The sequence below is a fragment of the Jatropha curcas genome, chromosome 5, assembly GCF_041381405.1.
Source record: "Jatropha curcas cultivar XTBG-Jc1 chromosome 5, XTBG_Jcur_1.0, whole genome shotgun sequence".
Lineage (NCBI taxonomy): Eukaryota > Viridiplantae > Streptophyta > Magnoliopsida > Malpighiales > Euphorbiaceae > Jatropha > Jatropha curcas.
In genome coordinates, this window is record NC_143155.1 from 23,571,971 (window position 1) to 23,586,228 (window position 14,258).

A 14,258-nucleotide genomic window follows, 5' to 3' on the forward strand; every position below is an offset into this window, starting at 1 on the left:
CAGGATGCTGCAATATTGCATATATTTTATTTTTTAAATTTTAATGAACAAAAAGGTTTATATCATAACGTCTTATGGATTGTTGAAATGTTAATTAAACATATGTAAAAATAAAAATAAGAAAAGGACATGGTTATATAGATCTATATGATCATATTAAGTATGTAAGTAATGGTAAATATTAGAAGATTTATCATCTTTTATAGTTTTTGTGTTTTCATTATATTTCAAGTAATATATATCATTTGAAAAAAAAAAAATTGCATCCTAATATTTACTTTAAAATTGAAATATTGAAAGAAAAAATAAATGATTTTTTATAAAAGACTAATCTCGTTTTGAGATTTATGACTGTCTTTTTTATGAGTAAGAAATAATCTTGAAGAAAGCATATGTTGATTCATATATGTTTTACCGTTTGAATCACTCATTATGAGTAAAATAATAGAGATTTAAATGTATCTTTGTAGTTTAATGTGTATTCAGTACTAATCTTAGGGTAAAAATATGATGCAAAATAAAAATTTCTGCATCTATACAGAATTTTATTGTTATCCACTTGATTCAAAATATTCGATGGGAAACGTTGGATTGATTTTAAATGTATGACTTCCTACTTAAAAAACAAATGTCAAAAACTCAAAATAATTATGCTATTTTTTTTCTTTGAAGATGGACTAAATGTCATCCGATTGAGGCAATGAACTTTTTTAAGCAGTCCAATTTAATTAAAAATATATTATATTTTCAATCTAATTGGCCACGTAATGGAATTTTAACTCATGCATATTTTATTATACTTAATTTGGATGTCTATGCTTTTTAATTTAAATTATCAAATATTTTGTCTCAATTAGCTAAAAATTAAATTTCATAATTCATCGGTTCAAATTTTGAATTTTGATAATATATATATTTAAAAAAAAAAACTAAACCAAACCAAATTTTATAAAAAGCAATAATATATAATTTAGTTCGGTTCGGGTATTTTGATTTTTCATTACCAAAAATAAACTAAATAAAAAAAAAATGAAAATTGAATGGTACTCAAAAGTGAATTAAACCAAATTATTTTTGAAAAAATGTGCACGATAGTAAAAGCCTTGACCTCAAATTCTTAATCCAACTATAAATGCACCTTTGAGAGTTGGATAACACAATAACAAAATCTTCGGCCTGGTAAATGATCATACAAATAGATTTGGGCTTTGAGAGGCTAACGGCCCATTGTAATTGATCTGGGCTGCGTGTAAAGGAGTCTATTTTTTAAATTTCTTGTGCATTTTGTATGCAACCGTAGAATAAAAATAATAATATTATTATTTATCATCATCATTATTATTATTATTATTAAGGATATCTATAATTTAAAAAAGTATCATTTCATATTAATATAGTATATTAGAAACATTATTGTTGTTGAAATACTTATTAATTGTGTCAAATTTGTATTGATTGCAGATATATTACTAATTAAACATATAATAAAATAAGATAAAAAAATTATTGAGTACATATACTGTGACTAGGACATTGGATTATTTTACATGCATACAATATATAAAGTTTAACGAGGCAAAATTAGATACAATATTTCAGAAATTGCCATGTTAAATTTTCACTTGATAAATTTTGCCAAGTAATATAAACAAGCAATCAAAAAAAAGGTTATTTAATTAATTACTTGGTGACGCCAATTATCAAATTACGGTCAGCAAGAACAAATTACCACAAATCATGGAAACCAAATGTAACAATAAGTGACCAAAAAAAATAATAAATCAAGAAAAAAAATAAAAAAAAAAAGAAGCAGAAAGTCAAGGGTAATTGATAAAGTTGATGATTTGGCAAGCAGTAATTGGTTTCTGATTTTGAGAGACACAAAGCTGAATAGAATTACATATTCACATGCACACGTCAGATGATTTATAAAAAAATCGGTGCCTCTTTTCTTGTGCTTCATAATATTCTACCCAAAGTCCTCTTTTCTGTGTCCTCTTTTTTGACCTTTTTCATCTCTTCTTTACTTCTTTTCAGTGGCAGGCTGGCAGCAGTGACATTGTGTACACTGTTTCCTCTCTCTCTCTCTCTCTGTCTCAATCAGTTGCTCCCACTGTCTGTATCGTAATAACAAAAGCAAGAAAGCTTCTTGGACAAGAACAAGAGAAATGGGTGGTCGTGGTGGTTCTGGAAATCCTAATTTTCTCCAAGTTATAGGCAACAACTTTGATGTTCTTGCTCTGTATGTCTTTTTAACTGTCTACTCTACTTCATTAATTTTCTGGTTTTTGGTTATTTTATAATTATTTGCTTTTTATTATTATTTTGCAGACCATTAGTCACTCTTGTTTACCCCCTGTAAGTGTCTGTTTGCTTATATTTGGATTTTGTTTTGGACCAGCAGTAGTAGAGATAATCTTATTACGGTATGGATATTTTGCTTTGATATTAACAGATATGCTTCAATCAAGGCTATAGAGACTAAATCTCGCAGTGATGATCAACAATGGCTAACCTATTGGGTTCTATATTCCATGTTGACCTTGTTCGAGCTAACATTTTCCAAAATCCTAGAATGGTAACAATGTCTAAAACTTGGCTTTTTTTCTTTTCTTTTCTTTTTTTTTTTTTTTAATTTCTGATCTCCTGCATTATGAGGCAGCTATATATCTGATCACTAAATTTGGGTTTTTTTTTTTTTTTTTAAAAAAAATGCAGTCTCCCTATATGGCCTTATGCAAAGCTGATAATGACATGCTGGTTGGTGCTGCCACAGTTCAATGGAGCAGCATATGTTTATAAGCATTTCATTAGACCATTTTATATGAACCCACAAATTGCTCATCAAAAGATATGGTATGTCCCCAGAAAGAAGGATATATTTAGTAAACAAGATGACATTTTAACTGCAGCAGAAAAGTATATGGAAGAGAATGGAACTGAGGCATTTGAGAGGCTTATAACCAAGGTATACATAATTAATGTATTCTTGCATGCCTAACTAGCAATATGGTATTATAATTTTCTTGCTTTGGTTGTGTAATTTTTTCAGGCTGATAGAGAAGAAAGAGCTAGAAGGAATGGGAATTACATGATCTTTGATGATGATTATATATATTGAGTCTTGTTTAGTGTATCAGTAAAATGGAAAAGGGTGATCCTAATGTATGGTACAATGGCTTGGAATTACTTATATGTGTATTCATTTATATTAATGAAGCTAGTTGTAATCTATTTTAAGGACAAAATGGAAGGTGTTGGAGATTTTCTCAGCTTTGAACTTATTTCCTATGTTTTAGTTTTGCGTACAATCTATGAAGCACCAATAATTTGTTCTCGAACATTATTAATGCTAAACGCTTCCTATGCAGCATTTTGTAGTATTTTTGTTTTTTATAAAATATGACAATATACGCACATATGGGGATGTAGCTCAGATGGTAGAGCGCTCGCTTAGCATGCGAGAGGTACGGGGATCGATACCCCGCATTTCCATTTTCAATTCTTACAATTTTTGATGTGCGAGAGGTACAGGGATCAAACGTCATCTCCATTTTAAATTTTTACAACCTTTTGATACGCGCAACTAATACACATCAACTTAGAATTTACAGGTGTTTTCTTTTTTAAAAATTCAGTTCACGTTGATTATACTAGTCACACTTATTTTTATATTTAATTTTTAGTTTAGATTAAAAATATTTTTTACTAAATCACAAAACCAAAAAAACTAAAAATAAACTAGAAAATTGATTAATTTTTTTATGGAAATTGGTTGGTTCAATTATTATTGTAAATTTTAATTCTATTCAATTTGAACCGAGTTATTTTGATTTCGACTAAACCGGACATTAGCACATTCTGTGATAAATCCATTCAACATCAGCCTCCATGTATTTTTGATTTGGATTAAAAATAGTTGTAGGTAAAATTATAATAAAAAAAAAAGTATAATGACTAGACAAATTCAAATCTGTGCATATACTTATGTGAAAATTTTGTCAATTTTATATGTAAATCATAGTTTGTTCATAATTGAATTTAATTTTTTGACATATTTCCTCCCTATTATATGCTATGCTATTTCTATCGTTTTGTACCACATTTCATATTCTACTCTTTTATTATTATTATTATTGAAGAAGGATATTCGAACCCGACTATTGGTATTTACTATTAAATTATAGTGTCCTTCATATTCTACTCTCTTCGCCTCTCCTTTAAAGTAATAAATTATTCATCTTAAAATCTATAATAGAGGGAGGATAAAAATTTTAAAAATTACTTTCTTTCGAGCGTGACTATAATATTTTATTTTCAAATTTTAATTTTGATTACTTGTTCTCATTTGTATATAATTGCAATTAAAGTTTTTAAATTGAAACAAATTTGATAAAGTTATACAAGCTTTTGAATAAAATAGCAAACACGTTAAAAAATTGGATTCTTTTACTGATTATGCCTAAAAACATTTGAATATATACTAGTAAATGAAAATTGGTTAAATCATAAGAATAGTTCGGTTTAAAAAAATTTTTGAATTGTAAATTTTGTTACCATTAAAGCATATTATTATAATAATATTTTATACTAATTAAGTCTATCAAATTGATTTAGTATTATCAATCGGTGTGGTCTTATTGGTCTTTATACCTGTTGTATAAAATGTAGGGAGTGAGAGGTTAAAAGGGACTGCCCATGCCGTATAGCCCACAAAGTTATTCCAATTCATTAGGCCTTTCATGCATAAAAAAAATTACTTTAGAATTAATTAATGGTATATAAAATTTAATATATAGACTGTAATATTTGATGATATAACATATTAAGAATAAAATTATAATTTATTGAGTCACAACAATAGAAGCAAAAATACTTGTCTTTTGACCCTCACCCTACTCAAATCTTTTTCTTTCATATCATGATGTGTCACGACCCATTTCCGTGGGTCGGACCGGCACTAGGACCTGGGTAGGCTTAAGGCCCCCGAAGCCCGTAGTAAGCCTAACTTATTTAAATCTCACAGTCTATTCATAATTATGGATTCAGGCCCATTAACTTATTATACATATGCATTCAAAATACAATTCATATATTTAATATGGACTTTATTATTTATTTACAACCCAACTGGAATACAATTGCGAAACTCTACCTTTATATTTACATCGTTATTTCTATCCTTAACAGTCTTCTACAATAAGTGTCTCAACTCTACAAGGCTTTTCTTTCTTTCTATTACCTGAAAAAAAAAAAAAAAAAAAAAAATAGTAGGCAGGGGTGAGCGCCAAACTCAATGAGTAGGGTTAGATAACCCTCTCACCCCACACAATCACACAGATGCTAAATATTTTTATCTAGTTACCGTTTAATTATATGATCATGCAGTTTGTCACACAAATGGCAGTACAACAGCAATCACAAGTATCATCACCTTCATATAATCACATCACGTGGAAATTAGTCAGTGGCACCACCTGAAACCCCAACGAGCCGTCCTCACACATGGCTCGCCCTCTCATACATGTGCACCGGGGAGCCGATCCCCCATACGGCCAACTGGTCTAATCCTCACTGACCAGTCCTCTCATTGTTTTTCCATTCTCTCTTTTCTTTTCCATACCCACAGGAGGCAACCCGGTGGTCTCCATCCAATCTAGATCATCAAGTGCTCACAACAGGAGGCCACCCTGCGGGCTACAATCAAATCTAGATTATCAGGTGCGCAACAACAAGAAGCCATCCTGTGGTTTTCCATGCAATCCATATCATCAGGTGCACACGGGGGAGCCGATCTCCCATTTTCCCGGCCGACGGTCAAATTTCATATCATATCATATTCAGGATCCATATCACAGACCGTCCTCACAAACCCATGGTGGTCCACGTCATCCCAATTCCACACAAACAAGGCACAGTGTATTCACAGCACAAGTAATCAAACAATTTTTAATATCAACAAATGGTGCATCATAATATGGCAATTCAATAAAATAATGCATGATAACATTTAGCCGTGAATGCATGAATGCAGGCGGATGATACTAGTTATCTAACACTACTCACTGTTTTTGTTGTCCTTAAAAGGACTGCCTTTCCTATTGTGCGCTCCCAGCCTTTGTCTTCACAGTCCGAGACTTTATACGTTTCTATATAATAAGAAAATTCTACATAAGAATTCTAATTTGGGAAAAGCAGTTTACATTCATTTATTTGTTTTCGTTACTCGTCGGTTCACTAACTTATCAAACTAAACTGTATATCTATAGTGCATCTTTATTTGATTTAGTTCTTCTAATTTATTCATTGAGTAGAACGTCTAATTATTTGGTAATTAATATTTTATGATAATACTAATCAAAACATTAATATGATTAATGATAATAATATTAATAATGATAATGCGATTGATCATATAATATTCATAACATTAATAACTTTAGTCGGTATTTAATTCCCTGAACTACATATAAATTCGTTCCTCTTGTTTATTTATTTATTTGATTATTTATCGCTCTCATAATCTTATTCTATATTTTTAATTTCTATGAATAATTTAATCGCTATAAGTAATTTAATTTCTAAAATACAATTTATTTTCTAACGACTTTTCGGCAGCATCCCCCCTAAAAATTGGATTATCCACCTGGTAAAATATCAACATTATATCAATTAATTCCAAACCACACAGCCCATCCATCGGGCAATCAACTCAATCAACAAATCCCATCCTCCACATTTTCCGTACCAACATACATTTATAAATTTTCTTTAATTCCATACATCTGACTTATCTGACTTTTCAATTAATTTAGGTTAATACCGTATTAAATTTTAACTAAATATTGTTAATAAATTAATAAATCAACACGAATTGCTTTTAATTTAACTCCTCAAAAGTTAGTTCATACTGTATTTACTTTCTATATTTCATTAATCAATAATTCAATACTACTTAAATTAATTTTCACCACATAAAATTAATTAACTACGCAAAATGACTAAAATTAAGTTAACTAAATTAATGAACTAAATTAATTAACTACAATAATTAAATTTAATTCAAGTAACGAAAATCATTAAAATTAATTTTTACCTCAAAATATAAATTTGTCGAATTTTCGCTAGATCGGAGATTTTTACACATGCCAGATCGAAGAGCAGTAGCTGCCAGTGGCCGGATCCGACTGACAGTGCCGGAGAGAGGCGGAGACGGCGCGAAGAAGCTGGACAGGCTCGTTCCTGGTGGTCGGAGGCACACTGGAGCGGCGGCAGGGCGGTGGCGCGACAGATCTGTTGAGGCGCGATGCAGTCCTCTCTAGGCTGCTGTCTCCGCTTGGTTCGAGCGGAGGGAGGGGCGGAACGGCAAGCTTGCCGAGGTCGAGCTGTCGCGGGGAGCAGCGGTGGCGCGCGAGGAGGTCCGATCAGCTGGGGGTGTCGCGCGACGCTGCTGCTGTTTTGCCTCGTCAAGAACACAGACGCAGTGAAGGGAAAAGAAGGAAAGAAAAAAAGGAAGAAGAAGAAGAAGAAGAAGAAAAAGAAGAAGAAGAAGAAGGGAGGAGCAGTGGCTGGGGAGGTTGTCGGTGAACTGGAGGCGCAGGACTCAATGAGTGAGGGAGATAAGCGTTGAATATAGAGAGGAGGAAGTTTCTAGATGTTTTGGGTCGAACCGGTTCGATTCGATTCGATTCGGCCCAAATCTTTGGTTTTCAACTGGTTTTCGGCTTTTTCAATCGATTTTCGGTTCGGTTTCTCACAGTATTCGCACTAAAATATTAATATTAATTTCCAAGCTGTCGGTTCATTAAATTTAATTGGATAATGTTTGAAAATAAAAATTCAGGGTATTACAATCTCCCCCCCTTAAGACAATTCGTCCTCGAATTGAATCTAATGGGAAAGAATAAGAATGGACGCATGGAAAATTGTAAAGTTATAAGGAATTGCTTCCAATACCAAGGAGACAGCTCAAAAACGAAAATACAGGTCAAGGGAATAAAGTGAGTGGGGTATTCTGATTGTACGTCTACCGCTATAGGAAGCTTTATTACTTAATCTCCAAACTATCATACAGACAGTTGCTAGAAAATCTTTCTTTAAATAAAAATCTTGCAATTAAACGAGTTTTATAATAAAAGGCTTAATACATATATTTTTCCAAAATTAAATTTTATTACACATTTCTTTATGAAAACCAAATATAATTTGCAAAAAGCAAAACAATTTGAAATTTAATTTATTTATAATCAAAATAGAGTTATTTAACGTACATATGTTATGACTAAATCTTTTCTTACTCAAAACTGAAAAAAATGTTACCTTAATCCAAAATTTTAAGAAAAATTTTCTTATAACTCTCGTTGTCTATATTATCATATGGTTACTCGAGCTCACTCTATCGGTTCCTTTTATACACGTCCTCTATCCTTATCGTACGCTAGCGGAATTATTTAAATAGTTCATTTACTAAGAACATCCCTGCACTATTGGTTATCTTTCTCTATAGGGATCTCCACACCTTCTATTTAATTGCCGTACTTACTTCTAACACTTATTCCTTTAATTATCTTAACATGTATCATTAAAAGTTGACTTTCATAATAACATTTCATTTCACTTATGTTGCTTATTAATTTATCCTAAGGATATTGAAGCATACTTATTAAATATTCCATCCACTTAATTTCTTTATACTATTAATCATTATTTTTCATGGCTTATCCGATCACCATTATTTCAACCTAATATTTATTACTTGCCCCAACTATTTACCTTTTACCCGATACCTATCAATATATAAAAGTCCTCAATGAAATTTCTTAAGTCCCGACTTCATGTCACCTTACAATCCAAATATTACATCTATATATATATATATATATATATATATATATATATTAATCAAATTCTGCTGTCAGCTAAAGAATTTATTCGTTTCTATATGGAACTTCAGTTTATGCCTTAATTATGAAATACTAGCAAGGCCCTAATTAGCCTTTATAATACTTAAGCTAATCGTTTAATTTTTCCATCCAAGTTTCAAAATATAGTATCAATTTATTTATCTCATCCTCAACTAATATCAATTAATAACTGTACATTTCACTACTTTAATAACTATTCTCAGACTTTCCTCTTGAAATTTAATTGTTTACTAAATTTATGGGCTGTTTACATCTACTACTGTTATCATTTTCAGATAGCCCCCTAATCAATTTAAGCATTGTCTCACAGAAGGATCAACTTCGAATATTCTTTTTCTTAAGAAAGTTTCTATTTCAATGGTTTCATTTATAATAATAGTTTGCAACACTAGTTATCTCATATCAGACATTTCATCAATTGTCTACTAAAGATTTTTTTTTTTTTTTTTTTTTTTTTTTTTGAGCAATTTAAAAGTCTTTATTTACTAATAGTTCTAATATACATTATTTCGCTGATATAAATCCTTAGATTAATTGTCTATTCAAAAATTCAACTAATGAGTTATCAACTGCAGCTTAGGTTGACCATCCTATAGGTAACTGGCTATTTAAAAACTTTTTAAAATAATTTTCCTTTTCCACTTTTAAAAACATCGGCATGTCACTCACACAAAATCTTGAAATTCTTTTAATAGAAAATTGCATTTACTTTTATTTTAAACCAATCTCAATCGTGTAAAAATATTTTCATGCAGTTTGAAAATCAATACTCATTGTATTTTCTAAAACCTTTTGGTATTTAACAAAAATGAATTGTCTATCTCCACGAGGACAATCCTGAAATCATCTAGTTCCAGTCTATTGTTACATATTTCCTCCTAAATGATCCTCTTAAACCAAGAATATACTAATCTCCATCATTACTATTCCTTTCGCTATTACTGGCCTCTCAAGTAGATTGGTCCACACCTTAAATTTTCCCAAAAGTTATTTTCAGTAGTGATTTATATTTTTATTATTATTTTATCTTTATTTATTTAGTTATTTATTTTATCATCATTTTTTTTTATATGTATATTTCTTACATCTGAATTTTACTTCTTTTCCAATTTGTTTGTAATTATTTATTCTAGTATTCCACAGTAGATAAATTAATTGACCATATTATCATCATCGGCTTTTCTATGATTTAACATCCCCTAGTCTTATCCTAATTCTTTAGCCTTTTGATTCATTTTCATCTTTCTTTTATCCTTCGTATCTCCTTAGTGTACCCAACCTCATTTAAGTCTTATCCGTAAAAAAAAAAGTTTTAAGGATGGGTACATGAATCTAAGGCGTAAAACCATTATTTTACACAAAATTTAATTCCATCCTAAGGTCACTGCTTCTCAAATTTCTTTATTCTAATTTTTCAATCTCTATTTCAATATTATGAGTTATCTTTGACCTTTATTCTCTTCCAAATTTATTAACTTTTATTTTATTTAGCACCTCGATCTAATTTCGCACTTAATTCTTTTAAGCAGATTTTATATAAGTGTTCTTTAAATTTAATAAGTAGTATTAGTCCTTTCTACATAACTCTCTACCTAGATACATCCAATTTCCTTAATTTATTAAGCTTTCTTATAGCATCCACGTTCCTTTCCCCATTCATTCCCCATTTGTGATTTAAAGTTATTCACCATCTTCTACATTCATTTTATTATAATAGATTCATAATTATTTCATGGCTTGTAATTACTTCTATTAACTATTAGTCAATCTTTTCCTTATTAATCAAATTTTCACTTCACAACTTTTGCCCAATTATTCACTAACCACTTTAATTCTATATTAAAACACCCAAAATTTTACCCTTCATACTAATTGTTCAGAGGAAGTTTTACCTGCTTCTTTATCATGTTTACATTATTTTATATTGCTATAATTAATTTGACCTATTCAGTTAACATTATGTTCTTCACATTCAAGCACATAATTCATTTAATATTTTCTTTTATATTCTTAAGTTTCGCCTTGAATAATTGAGGATTTCTTGTCTATTATGATTATTTGTCTTAGATCCTCCTTTTCTAACCCTTGATTTAATTTAAATTACCATTTTTCACTTTTTAATCCCTAACAGTAACATTTCTAGAATGTAATCTATATCTGAATTGACATTTTCTTTCAGATTCCTATTCTATACGATTTATTAACTTATCAGTATTAATTTCTATAGGCCTAATTTAGTCCTCGGGATAGACAATATGATAAAAATTTAATCAAACATGCAATCATTGTAAATAATTTAAATTTTAAAATCAGATAAATTTTTGACATGCCGACAAAATAATAAAACCAAACAATTAATTGCAATTTCAAAACAATTTCCAATAAGCAAATAATAAAACATGTTTCTCAAATCATAGTTCAAATAAATTTACTTTCTTATTGTCTTTAAAACTCCGACTCCTTTTCTAAATAATTTCAAATAATTTTCGAAGCAGTGTCTCCTGTCGAATCATGGTGTACTGGGTGATCAGGCCATTACACCAATATCCAACTGATCTTCTGCTTCAAAATAAATGGAGGGGATTTAGCAAAACTCAAAGTATTTATTTTATAAACGTCAGTTACCCGGACTCTTTTTATAATTCACTATTATTTCTGTAATTTTAATTCTCGTCCTAAGTTTCATATAGATTTCCTTCCATCCTCATGCACGATGCGTCCATCGGCACTAAAATGGAATTCAATCCCGACTACAGCTCCTTTGTTGGTTACGGCCGATCCCAACATAGGAGTTCTCTATTTAATTTCCTATGTTCCGCAATTGATTCCTAAGGCCCAACTTATGCTCTGATACCAACTTTGTCACGACCCATTTCCGTGGGTCGGACCGGCACTAGGACCTGGGTAGGCTTAAGGCCCCCGAAGCCCGTAGTAAGCCTAACTTATTTAAATCTCACAGTCTATTCATAATTATGGATTCAGGCCCATTAACTTATTATACATATGCATTCAAAATACAATTCATATATTTAATATGGACTTTATTATTTATTTACAACCCAACTGGAATACAATTGCGAAACTCTACCTTTATATTTACATCGTTATTTCTATCCTTAACAGTCTTCTACAATAAGTGTCTCAACTCTACAAGGCTTTTCTTTCTTTCTATTACCTGAAAAAAAAAAAAAAAAAAAAAATAGTAGGCAGGGGTGAGCGCCAAACTCAATGAGTAGGGTTAGATAACCCTCTCACCCCACACAATCACACAGATGCTAAATATTTTTATCTAGTTACCGTTTAATTATATGATCATGCAGTTTGTCACACAAATGGCAGTACAACAGCAATCACAAGTATCATCACCTTCATATAATCACATCACGTGGAAATTAGTCAGTGGCACCACCTGAAACCCCAACGAGCCGTCCTCACACATGGCTCGCCCTCTCATACATGTGCACCGGGGAGCCGATCCCCCATACGGCCAACTGGTCTAATCCTCACTGACCAGTCCTCTCATTGTTTTTCCATTCTCTCTTTTCTTTTCCATACCCACAGGAGGCAACCCGGTGGTCTCCATCCAATCTAGATCATCAAGTGCTCACAACAGGAGGCCACCCTGCGGGCTACAATCAAATCTAGATTATCAGGTGCGCAACAACAAGAAGCCATCCTGTGGTTTTCCATGCAATCCATATCATCAGGTGCACACGGGGGAGCCGATCTCCCATTTTCCCGGCCGACGGTCAAATTTCATATCATATCATATTCAGGATCCATATCACAGACCGTCCTCACAAACCCATGGTGGTCCACGTCATCCCAATTCCACACAAACAAGGCACAGTGTATTCACAGCACAAGTAATCAAACAATTTTTAATATCAACAAATGGTGCATCATAATATGGCAATTCAATAAAATAATGCATGATAACATTTAGCCGTGAATGCATGAATGCAGGCGGATGATACTAGTTATCTAACACTACTCACTGTTTTTGTTGTCCTTAAAAGGACTGCCTTTCCTATTGTGCGCTCCCAGCCTTTGTCTTCACAGTCCGAGACTTTATACGTTTCTATATAATAAGAAAATTCTACATAAGAATTCTAATTTGGGAAAAGCAGTTTACATTCATTTATTTGTTTTCGTTACTCGTCGGTTCACTAACTTATCAAACTAAACTGTATATCTATAGTGCATCTTTATTTGATTTAGTTCTTCTAATTTATTCATTGAGTAGAACGTCTAATTATTTGGTAATTAATATTTTATGATAATACTAATCAAAACATTAATATGATTAATGATAATAATATTAATAATGATAATGCGATTGATCATATAATATTCATAACATTAATAACTTTAGTCGGTATTTAATTCCCTGAACTACATATAAATTCGTTCCTCTTGTTTATTTATTTATTTGATTATTTATCGCTCTCATAATCTTATTCTATATTTTTAATTTCTATGAATAATTTAATCGCTATAAGTAATTTAATTTCTAAAATACAATTTATTTTCTAACGACTTTTCGGCAGCATCCCCCCTAAAAATTGGATTATCCACCTGGTAAAATATCAACATTATATCAATTAATTCCAAACCACACAGCCCATCCATCGGGCAATCAACTCAATCAACAAATCCCATCCTCCACATTTTCCGTACCAACATACATTTATAAATTTTCTTTAATTCCATACATCTGACTTATCTGACTTTTCAATTAATTTAGGTTAATACCGTATTAAATTTTAACTAAATATTGTTAATAAATTAATAAATCAACACGAATTGCTTTTAATTTAACTCCTCAAAAGTTAGTTCATACTGTATTTACTTTCTATATTTCATTAATCAATAATTCAATACTACTTAAATTAATTTTCACCACATAAAATTAATTAACTACGCAAAATGACTAAAATTAAGTTAACTAAATTAATGAACTAAATTAATTAACTACAATAATTAAATTTAATTCAAGTAACGAAAATCATTAAAATTAATTTTTACCTCAAAATATAAATTTGTCGAATTTTCGCTAGATCGGAGATTTTTACACATGCCAGATCGAAGAGCAGTAGCTGCCAGTGGCCGGATCCGACTGACAGTGCCGGAGAGAGGCGGAGACGGCGCGAAGAAGCTGGACAGGCTCGTTCCTGGTGGTCGGAGGCACACTGGAGCGGCGGCAGGGCGGTGGCGCGACAGATCTGTTGAGGCGCGATGCAGTCCTCTCTAGGCTGCTGTCTCCGCTTGGTTCGAGCGGAGGGAGGGGCGGAACGGCAAGCTTGCCGAGGTCGAGCTGTCGCGGGGAGCAGC

General features: G+C 31.5%; 1 protein-coding gene, 2 long non-coding RNA genes and 1 other non-coding gene across 4 annotated transcripts; 2 read left to right on the forward strand and 2 right to left on the reverse strand.

The window, feature by feature from the left end:
- The first annotated feature begins 1,989 nt into the window (after positions 1-1,989).
- Positions 1,990-3,272, forward strand: HVA22C (HVA22 homolog C). Its single transcript, XM_012212229.4, has 5 exons — positions 1,990-2,242; positions 2,332-2,358; positions 2,456-2,578; positions 2,719-2,968; positions 3,053-3,272. The coding sequence occupies exons 1-5, from the start codon at positions 2,169-2,171 to the stop codon at positions 3,119-3,121; spliced, it is 543 nt and encodes a 180-aa protein (XP_012067619.1). The 5' UTR covers positions 1,990-2,168; the 3' UTR covers positions 3,122-3,272.
- A 150-nt stretch (positions 3,273-3,422) lies between these two features.
- On the forward strand, positions 3,423-3,495 carry TRNAA-AGC (transfer RNA alanine (anticodon AGC)). The gene has a single exon. It is a non-coding gene; the product is annotated as a tRNA-Ala (tRNA).
- Positions 3,496-5,034: 1,539 nt separating this feature from the next.
- On the reverse strand, positions 5,035-8,119 carry LOC149496426 (uncharacterized). The gene is made up of 3 exons (XR_016320834.1): positions 7,097-8,119; positions 6,067-6,149; positions 5,035-5,242 (listed from the first exon to the last, which is right to left on the reverse strand). It is a non-coding gene; the product is annotated as an uncharacterized LOC149496426 (long non-coding RNA).
- A 3,772-nt stretch (positions 8,120-11,891) lies between these two features.
- On the reverse strand, positions 11,892-14,251 carry LOC149496427 (uncharacterized). The gene is made up of 3 exons (XR_016320954.1): positions 13,953-14,251; positions 12,923-13,005; positions 11,892-12,099 (listed from the first exon to the last, which is right to left on the reverse strand). It is a non-coding gene; the product is annotated as an uncharacterized LOC149496427 (long non-coding RNA).
- Positions 14,252-14,258: the final 7 nt, after the last annotated feature.

What these genes read in the sequence shown, in the direction of transcription:
- HVA22C (XM_012212229.4), top strand. Translation starts at nt 2,169, where the DNA reads ATGGGTGGTCGTGGTGGTTCTGGAAATCCTAATTTTCTCCAAGTTATA. An exon ending in AACTTTGATGTTCTTGCTCT is followed by an intron (nt 2,243 to 2,331) that starts GTATGTCTTTTT and finishes ATTATTTTGCAG; the next exon opens with ACCATTAGTCACTCTTGTTT. An exon ending in TTTTCCAAAATCCTAGAATG is followed by an intron (nt 2,579 to 2,718) that starts GTAACAATGTCT and finishes AAAAAAATGCAG; the next exon opens with TCTCCCTATATGGCCTTATG.